General features: G+C 40.9%; 1 protein-coding gene across 2 annotated transcripts in view; it reads right to left on the minus strand.

Annotated features, from left to right (window-relative positions):
* Window positions 1-453: 453 nt before the first annotated feature.
* gdap2 (ganglioside induced differentiation associated protein 2) overlaps window positions 454-10579 on the minus strand; it is a 30600-nt gene continuing 20474 nt past the window's right edge. For both annotated transcript variants that reach the window (XM_024260571.2, XM_024260570.2), the window contains exons 12-14: window positions 10098-10152; window positions 9154-9297; window positions 454-805 (exon numbers count right to left, since the gene is read on the minus strand). In XM_024260571.2, the coding sequence (XP_024116339.1) occupies window positions 764-805; window positions 9154-9297; window positions 10098-10152 (241 nt within the window). In that variant the 3' untranslated portion in view covers window positions 454-763. The remainder of the gene's footprint in view (window positions 806-9153; window positions 9298-10097; window positions 10153-10579) is intronic.

Raw genomic sequence — 10579 nt, forward strand, 5'->3', positions numbered from 1 at the left:
CCAGTGAGCTGCGGCTCCATCCTCATCCAGATGTGAGAGGGTAGTTAGCAGATTTAACAGGAGCGGAGAGGTCCACTTTTTTGTCTTAACAGCTTGGAAGCAACAATCAATCTATTCAATAATCAAGACCTGTAAACATTTTTTTAATTAAACAATCACATTTGCTCATCATCCCTCTGCTGCCTGTCAGGCAACAAAAGACAAAGTCAAGGATTTTATACGATTACAAAAACATTTAGATTTATTTCTACCAAGCATCCATAAGGAAATATTCCAAATTCTTTTGTTTTTAAACAAAAGTTTCCAGACAGAAGTTTGTTCCTCCAACCAAATGTTTTGTACGTATGAAACTACATCAGATGTGTTCTGAATGTCATCACTGATGATAATAAAAAAGAAAAGATGTTTATGAAGGTGTAGCTTCCTGTTCACAATAATCGATGAGAACCGAGCATCCGAGGAGCAGAGACGGGTTTATTTCAAAATCAGTCTCCTGAAGAATCCTCATAAAGAGCTTCTGAATCACCCCGATACCCCCCACCTCCACTGCTCAAAGACGAGTGACCCTCTTCATACGCAGAAAGTTCATGTGTGTACGCCGTCATCCAGCCGCTCCGGGTCGCTCGCTCTTTGACCCATTTCAGCAGGAAAAGGTCAAAGCTTTGGTTCCAGCTCTGGTTCAGGAGCCCAGAGAAGTCCGGCCCAAACGAGCGGCGTGGCGTCCGCCAGGGTTTCCAGGTCAGACCCACAGAATGGCGGCCTGTCACAGACCCGAGGCCTGGGAGTGATGGTACGGTCCGTTCACCTGAGATGAACAAACAACAGATGAAACACAAAGAGCAACACAACAGAACAATGTGCAACTCTTTAAACATCCTTTGAATCAGAATCTGTCTTTTTTCCACCAGATTAACCCTTAAACCTTTAAAAAAGACCAAATGTGATTGATCAGAACAGGCCTGAACAAATCTCCTCGCTGGCTGCAGTTTACTTTCATAAACTCTGCAGAACAAGAACGTGGACATGTCTGCTTCTCAAAGGGATTACAGCTAAATCCTGCTAATAAAGCTCTTAAACCTCACTAAATGACATCACTTGTTATGATGACGCACAAAGTTTTGTTTGCAGTCTAGCGTCTGTGTGTGCTCCTGTGTTTGACTTCTGAGCTGTGAGGATTGAGAGAAGATCACCTCAAGGTTCTGTTTGCACTGCAGCACACAAATTGGAGAACACAATTAAGAGAACACAAACAGAACACTAACAGGAGAACACAAACAGGAGAACACAAACAGAACACAAACAGGAGAACACAAACAGGAGAACACAAACAGGAGAACACAAACTGGAGAACAAACGAGAGAACACAAACAGGAGAACATAAAGGAGAGAACACAAACAGGAGAACACAAACAGGAGAACACAAACAGGAGAACATAAACAAAAGAACACAAAGGAGAGAACACAAACAGAACACTAACAGGAGAACACAAACAGGAGAACACAAACTGGAGAACACAAAGGAGAGAACACAAACAGGAGAACACAAACAAAAGAACACAAAGGAGAGAACACAAACAGGAGAACACAAACTGGAGAACATAAACGAGAGAACAAAAACAGGAGAACACAAAGGAGAGAACACAAACAGGAGAACACAAACAGGAGAACACAAACAGGAGAACAAAAAACAGAACACTAACAGGAGAACACTAACAGGAGAACACTAACAGGAGAACACTAACAGGAGAACATAAACGAGAGAACACAAACAGGTTCTCAGACAGTTTGACCTTCTAAACTACTGAGACGATGATACAAAGTGAAGATCAGGACACTAATGTTTACACACAAACCATGATGCGTGAAAAATGACACGATAACAATAAATGTTAAATATTATAATTTACAATTTAGAAGTTTTTAAAGGCAATAATAAATAAATAGTAAATAGGAGAAAACAGACACTTTATTGTTTATTTAGAGCCATCTCACATACTTCTGGTTAACATCATGAATGGTTCAAGTTCCACTCCGATCATCTTTTGATCCATTTTCAAGTGTTTCTAGGGTTTTTTTTTATTATGATTATGACATTTTTATCCAAAAATCTAGCAGCCTGTGTTGTTTTCTAGACCAGTTTCTGCAGAGCGGCAGGAGTTCATTTGAAACTCACCTCTAAGTTGTTGACGCAGGACAAGCCCACCTTCATTTCCCATCATGCCTTTTTTTTTCCACTCTCTCCCGCTAGCTTACAGCCCCTCCCACCCCAACATAACATTAGAGGAGCAACAAAAACGACAAGCAATCTCAGAGCTGTCCAGCCATACAGTTTGGATCCAGATTCCACTTCAGACGTGCATTGATTTATTTGTTTGCATCAGAATCCAGCGAAGCAGAGAGTTGTGGCCTGACAGTCGTAGATTTTATGCAACTACAACCACCTACAAACAGTATTATCTTTTTCAGATTCAGAACAATTTGAAAAATGGAAGTCGCAGAAATGCAATTTTAATTTTAATTTTCTGACAAAAGTTTTGGTGTTTTTAACTTGTTATTATAGTATTTTTCTATATATGTTGGGAAAATGAAGCTTAAAATTACAGTATTTCTTTATTCAAACTGTTGGAGCAGATGAAAAAACGTAAAGTGAAACAGAATTTATGTGTTTTGTAGAAAACGGCCTGGCCAGGCCAAAACCTCCCTGATCCACTCCCTAATAGGAGGGGAAGAGGGGCGGGGTTTCCTTTATGCAGTCCCGCCCACAACTTGGGTAAATTTCTAATAAACTGTTGCCCTGCAGAAATTATGTCTTAGAAAACAACACAGATTTTTAGATTTTGCCTAAAATGTAATCATCATGATGAAAGGAAAAATAAGAACTCTGAAAAAATATCAAAAGATGGTCGGAGTGGCAGTTTAAAGTCATGATTGAGTAACAGACATTACTTAAAGGGGCCATACCCAGATAAATCTACCTTTTGATCTTTTAAGTGTGTTATACCGTTCATTCCTCACTATAAAGAACCCCAAAGTGGTATTTTGATTTATTCACACATTTCTGAGTAATCCATTAAAAATCTGCAGCCCCTCCCATACCCATGAAAACAAGCGGGTCCTCACATGCTGATGTCACAGAGTGAGACCGCCCCTTTCAGGAAGAGTGTGCTCTGACAGTGGCAGGTGGACCTTCAGGAATCGAGTCGCTTTATTTCAGAGTAGGAAAAAAAAAAACTAACAAAAAAAAACAATATTTCAAAAATAATTTGTTTTTTAGTGTTCCAAAGGTAATATATGATCATAAATATGAATAAAGTTCACTCTGAAAGGCTGAAAAAAATCATGGAATGGCCCTTATAAACAAAATAAATCCATTTAATGTTTGCTACAGGGTTTAAATGTTTTTTCATTTGTTATTTATTTGCTTTAATTTTAATAATTTGCTCCAATCTTTCCTTCTTTTTCCTCTATAGTTGTGATTTTCATCCCTTTTCTCAACACTAGCTGCAGGCTATTGTAATGGGAGAGCATTCCTCTTTTCTCTGATGAAAGTTCAGAACACAGAGATCTGCTGTGGAACCTGAAGCAGGAACATTCTACCAACACCTCGACTCTGCAGACCATCTACCTTCAACCATTCACTGCAGTCGCTTTCTCTCCAGAAAGATAGAAGTATTTAAACACACAGAGAGGAATATTTGGACTTTCTTTCACTTCAGAAAAGGGGATTAGTTTCTTCAGGTAGTGTGTTGGAGCTGCTGTTGCTCGTGGAGCGCAGAAACAACAGCTGACTGAGCACAGAGGCAGCACACAGTGAAGGAGAAACCACACTGGACCATCAAAGCTCCTTCTTAAACTATTCCTTCATCAAGTGTAAAACTTCCACAAGGTTTCATAAGCTTCATAAGGTTCTTCCAAAGACAAGCCTGGACCGTGAGAGAATCAGGTTCTGGGTGCCCTCCTTCTCTGAAACAGAATCTAGAGGACCTGTGCTCTTGAACACTCACTCTCCAGCTGATGAGCGGTTCCACTTACTTTCCAGGAGAGCTGCACCTGTCTGCGGTCACAGGTAACCCAAGCTCGCCTGCATTTCTCACACGTGTGGGTGTAAGTTTAAGAACAAACAGGTCCGTCACCATCAACCATTCAACCACTCGTGACACGAGGAGAGGCCGAGCTGCCACTTCAGCTACTTCAGTGATCGCTCGGTGAGACCCACTGAAGACGGATTGTACTGTCATGCTGAGGAAAGGATTTTGTTGGTGTTTTGAAAAGTTTAACAGTTTTATTCCGAGCTGGTTTCTTAGCAGCATGACAGCATGGAAAACGAGCCTCTGACATCAGACTTCTGAAGTGTCAGGCCGCATGTGCAGGGACATGGTTCCACTCCAGCAGATACAAAAGTCACAAAGAGAACACAAACCCAGATCTGTTTGACTGGGGAGGTCGAGCCGCCCCCCAACAGCAGCCAATGTATCCCAGAGCACCCCCCAGAAGATGTATGGAGGGATAGGAGGACTGAATGCCCTCTCCAAGTCCACAAATCACTTATAGAACATTGACTGTAGAATCACTGGACAGCTCAACCCTCCTCTCTCATTCCAAACAGGAAGTACCTGCTGGTTCCAAGACATCAAAATCTCACAGACTTCTATTGAGAAATACATAGTTATTTCTCAGATATTTGTTTTCAGAATAACCATTCTTGCTCTGAAACATTCTTCATTCTAATCTTACTTTTTTTAAAGATATGTTTTTCCTTCTCTCAAGTTATAAACTGACCAATCAGATGTCTCAGGCCCTGCCTCGTACATTTGATTGACAGCATCTCCCGAGCTGCTTTCAGTGGAAGGGGTGTGGACTTTGAACAAGCTCACTGATGATTGGTGACAGTGGTTCCAGTAAGAACATGACTCAGAATGACTCGGCCCAATCACTGTCGACTGTTTACAAAACGGCGGCGATGACGGATTTGTCCTGATTTCATGAGGGCCGGTAGTTAGACATTTTCTATGGGTAAAGTCAACACCTCGATATGTCCGGTAAAATAAAGGATGTCAATGGTATGGACCTACAACCACATCCAAACCCTGCAGGAATAGAGGAATCCAGACTTTGCTTGACTTGCCTAAATACTTTCTATTATTTTGGTGACAAAGTTTATTAGAAAGCAATAGTTAGAAAGCAAAAAAAGTTTTTGCACTTAAATGCACCAATTATGTTAGAGTAGGAGAGTCAAACTCAATCACACAAGAGGCCAAAATCCAAAACACACCTTAGGTCGCAGGCCAGAAAGGATAAACATTTATTGAACATTAACTGCGACAGACTGGCGACCTGTCCAGGGTGTAACCCGCCTTCGCCCTTCAGCAGCCGGGTTAGGCTACGGCACCCCCGCGACCCCGAAAGGGAAGAAGCGGTCAAGGAGGTGAATGAATGAATGAACACTCTAAAACTACATTTTTAAAACTTTAGCTAAACTTCAAAATAGCTTAAAAAATCTTAGTAAACGCCAAAATAGTCCAAAAAGCTAGCTGAATGCCAATTTTTAAAACCTTAAAATTGTAACTTTTAAGCATAATTCTGAATAATAAAAAGGCAGAAACATTATTCCAGAATAAATCAACTTAAACATTAAATAACTATACATACACTATACTATATTGTATACAACTATACAATATTTTGCTCTCCATAAAAATATATTTTGTCAAAATTATACAAGTTAGAAATGAGCACAATGTAACATCGGGTCATTAATTACAAGTCATTAATTACAATACAATAGAATGATCTGGAGGACCGGATCCGGCCTCCGGGCCGTGACTTTGACACGTGTTTCAGAGGTAGGAGGGCAGATTTAAGATATTTTGGATGAATCTAGACCCTTTAACACCCAAGGCATCGTCGGTGATGCTTAAACACGCTGTAACTTTTCAACCATTAATCCGATAGTTCCAGTTGATTGTGAAGGAGAAAAGCAGCTCAGAGAGCATTTTTGTATTTGAGCAGGAAGTGAGTCTACCCTCAGGTTGACCTCGGCTGGTTGGACTCAATTGGAGGTGGTATAGGTGACAATGTGGAAGTGGAGGCTGCTGCAGTTGTTGCTGATGCCACTAACCCCGATCGGACGGAGGCAGGTGTGGTAGCTCAAGCAGCCGTAGCCGATAAAGGGATAGACCCAACTGAATGGTCCAGACCGGGTTGCCATGGGCGATGTGACGCTACTTCCTTACTCATCAAACATTAGTAAGTACTCATTTGGTTTTTCCATCTTTGAGAATCAGGAAGATTCATATTTTTGGTGCATTTTGGCCTGGTCAAATACATGTGTGGAGTTAGTGACTCCAAAAATCTGTTCATTCCTTTACTTCTTTCAATGAAAACTGGAAAATGTTGCCTTCATGGTAATGTTTTGAATTCATTCGTGAAGCTGTTGCCTGAAGAATGTTGCTAGGTTTTTATGGAAAGAAAACCTGTTGACCAAACCTGTTTAGTTTTGTTTGTGGACACAGTTTGTTTAGCTGGTTTTGTGTTGTGCTACGTTTGGTTTGGAGTGGCTAGCTTTTGTTTTTTTGGTATGGCTGGCATTCTTGGGAGCTGCTAGGGCTCAATTTCTGTGGCCATCATTCGGTTCGTTTTGTGAGTAGCGTTCGCGGGAGCGGCTACCATTCGGTATTTTGTGTGGCTAGCACTCCATATTTTGTGTGCCTCGCATTCAGATTCTTGTTAAACACCCTCTTAGGGTAAACTTCTTTAGGGGGAGAAGTTTTATTTTAAGTAGAGGGTGTTACGGTTATGGCTGTATTTGGTTTTGTTCTTTCTTTTGGTTTTGTGTATTTTCGTCAGAGTGGGACTCCTGTATTTTTTGGATCTTTGTGTGTCTTTCTGTGTTTATTTGTTTCAGGTGTGGTGCTGGAGGTGTGGCTCCCCATTGGACCAAAGCTGATGGAGGGAGCCTTCAAAAGCACCATGTGGACCTCCAACCCAAGAGAAGGGGCCTGGGCTGCAGCCTGTCTCCACTGCAGCTCAGTGACCTTCTCCACCTGTTTTACTTTGTGTTCACTTTGTAGTTTCTTTGGTATTTTGTTTAGTCCCACTCTGTTTAGTGTTAATTTAGGTGAAGCTGTAGGGGTGAACTGCCATTTTCTTTAGTGTATGTTTTCTCCTGTTTCTGTTAGTCCAGGGAGGTTAGTGTTTGTCATTATTTTACAGTTTCTTTTGCAGGTAAGCTCCCTGGGTTGAGTTAGTTGGGGTTTTGTTTGTTATTTTGGCCTTGGTTCACCCTGAAGCCTTTTGCTTCACTTTTAGTTATTGTTTGGTTGTTTTTGTCTTGTAAATAAATGTTAGATTTTTATGGAGCCATTCTTTGTGTTTTAGTTACACATTTCTTCTTCATTTACCTTTATGTTAGGCCCCAGACCCCTAGACCAAATGGGGCGTAACATCTAAGAACATAAACACTGGGGGTTAAAGCTTTAGTCATGAGCACCCATCTATGGGGTTGACCTGTACAGGTGCTGCAGGTTTTTGTGTTGTCTTGGTCTATGGAGGATCATAGAGATGGACAGTGTGTATCACAAGACGAACTACAACATTTTTGTGCGTCATGTTCTGTACTACCAATAACCAATAAGCACAACCAGTATTAAGGCACACTCGATTACTAAGTGAATTTTCTATTTTTAAAAAATTAAGGAATTTTAATTGAGTTCGAAAAATATGTCAGGGGTCCCTTAATTAGCTCGGATTTCCTTTTGGTTTGTTAGATTTACATTTCTGGCAGAGATGCACCAACAACAGTGAATTTAACTATTTTTATTGAATCACTGCTGACATTGGACTTGCTACCACTTTTACTGCACTAAGACGATCATATGTGACAGAGTGTCTTTTATTTTGAAAGGAACTTCTGTCAAAAGTAAAAAAAAATGCTATTTTCTTTTAATGTTTGTGTTTTATTCATGCAAAATGATAGCATAAATACAAATCCGTGTCTCAATTTCGTAAAGGGTTAAGGAAGACTTTGTGGCTCCTACTGGGTTGTAGTCAGTGAGAAATCAACCCAAATGGCTCTTTCAGAGTAGAAGCTTGCAGACTCCAGGGCAAGTGTATCGGGAAGTTGTTGGAGAGTTAATGGAAGTCGTTCATACATAATAAAATCTGGGTGATGCTGTCATGTGGTGTCCTTAGGCCACACTCTTGTCGTCAGTAAAATACGAGTACTGTCTGGCTGCAGGCATGGGGATGTGCACGTTGATATGCAAGTACCTGTGGGATGACGATAGGATGTCCTCACACTACACTCTGATTGTCTAATCTCCTCATTTCTGTGCTGGAGGAGAGCACATGAACAGCACTAACGGGATCCTTGAAAACATGAAAAATCTGTACGATGTGCCTAGGTCTCCCCTATTCCCCCTTAGCGTGTTGTATAAATGTTCACTACAACCCGTTGCTCGCACCATGCCCATAGAAAAAATGTGCATGAACATTTTTGCTTCATAGAGCGGTCTATGGCCTGATACTCTGTGTAGTCCGCCAGGCCATTTTTTGCCCACAGACAGCTCCTTTCAGTTGTGAGTAATGCCTTAACATATGTTAGATTTCTGAAACATTGGTAAGAATGTTTTCAAGTGGATTCCTACTTGAAAGGGACATGACAGTGAGCTTGCATTAACCAGCCTTTCAAACTGCATCCCCATTTTTTTGTAAATCTAAATGCCCTCACGATGAAAATGTAGCTGAACGCCAAGAAAACCTACATCAATCCAACACCTGAAGGTATTTTTATAAACCTCATTTTGAAGGAGGAATCCAGAAAACCATATCTTCTGTACCCTGCACCACCTTAGGTATGGAGACGTGGGTGGAGCATTCAGTCCAGCTGAGTGTTGGAGAACTAACGGTGCCAAAGCTGGACTCGCATCACAGGAGAGTATCAGCTGTTTACAACACATCATGAGTTCAGATCAACGCTCAGTTTACTCGTCGTCTGAAAGCTCCAGCTTCAGCCTCCAGCTACACTCAGCCCTACATGAGTGGAGAGGCATGGAGGAAGCTGAAGGTGTCACACTTCTGGACGGTCACAGGCTCCTTCAGAGACCATTCATAGTGATTTATCAGTTATCTCATTAGAGGAGTGCTGCTGCTTACTCGTGCATCGTACTCCAGAACAAAGGGGGGGATGTCGATCTGCTCGGGTTTGATGCAGCTGAAGAGCTCGTGCAGGTTGTCCACATAATGCAGCTTCTCCTTCAAGCCAGACACGCTGAAGGTGGTGAAGAACCACGCCGAGACCTGACGGGACACAAGAGAGGACGCCTTCAGTCATAGTTATAGACGTTCATATTACCAAACTATTTCCTCTGAAATAACGAGGTGAAATGAGGAGTTTCTGCAGATACTGACAAAACCAGAGTATTTGTAATGACACTTTAATGGGAAGTGTAGCCACACTGAGGCATTAAGTTTTGTAATTCCTGCAAACAATGAGTTGATACAAACCAGAATGCACTAAGAATGTAAATGTCTTTGCCAACATGAAAGCATTTATGGCGTCTGGAGCAGAACTAACTTAAAAATAATGACTGAGACACAAATGTTTACTGATAACATCTCATTTCTGCTTGAAGAGTCAAATGATTCCAAGTTCAAGTGATGAGTGCAAAGCTGTTCCTGCAGCCAGATTTGGAAGACTGGAGCAGTAGAAGAAGATAAAAGAGCTAAATGTTCTGAGCGGCTTTATGAAGGAGAATCAGAGCAGTTTCAGGATTACCACCTTCAGACATGTTACAAACAAACCAGCTGAACGTCCAAAACCTCTCGTTAAATTCTAAACTAAATCGCTCATTACTTCAGGAGCTTCACTCATCAGACTGCAACACAATGACACGTTCACCATTTTCATTTTCATCCAAACACCCAACATTTAATGACAGCTCTGATCCTGAAATTAGCTTAATATAAATGCAAATGTCCGCATGCTTTATCTATCAATGACTATGTCCAGAAAACATGCACACATGTAACAATCTTAAACATTTGATTTGAAACATCAGTCAATAATCTTGTAATTCTCAAATTCAGACAAATCTCACCTTTGAGCGAAACGTTGGATGCACAAAGTAGAACGCCTTTAAATTCCTTTTAAACCTGAAACATAAACAGAGAATTCCTTTAAGTTATCTTTAGAATAAGTACATTTTTGCACAAGTGCTGCTTTGGTCTCTGAACTTATGAAAGTCTCAAGAACAAAAAGAAAATCCAGTCAGTCCATGACATGCACAAACATCAGCTTCTCCTGAAGTGTCTGGAGAAGACAACAGCATCATCACATCGTGAGAAGACTCAGAGGTTACAGACTAGTTCAGGGATCTTCAACCTGTAACAGTAAAAGAGTCATTTAGGATTGTTTTCTACTGATCTAAACCTAGAAGGAGCCGTACAGTCTTACTATAGCCTTTAAGAAATTTGGGTTTGCATTCACAACCTTCTTTTTTTAATAATAAATATGAATTATGTCTATTTTTTGGCACGAACAAAAGCAAAAATATAAGAAGAACCTAGCGTCTGTCAAAAT

Source organism: Oryzias melastigma, linkage group LG21 (assembly GCF_002922805.2).
Source record: "Oryzias melastigma strain HK-1 linkage group LG21, ASM292280v2, whole genome shotgun sequence".
Lineage (NCBI taxonomy): Eukaryota > Metazoa > Chordata > Actinopteri > Beloniformes > Adrianichthyidae > Oryzias > Oryzias melastigma.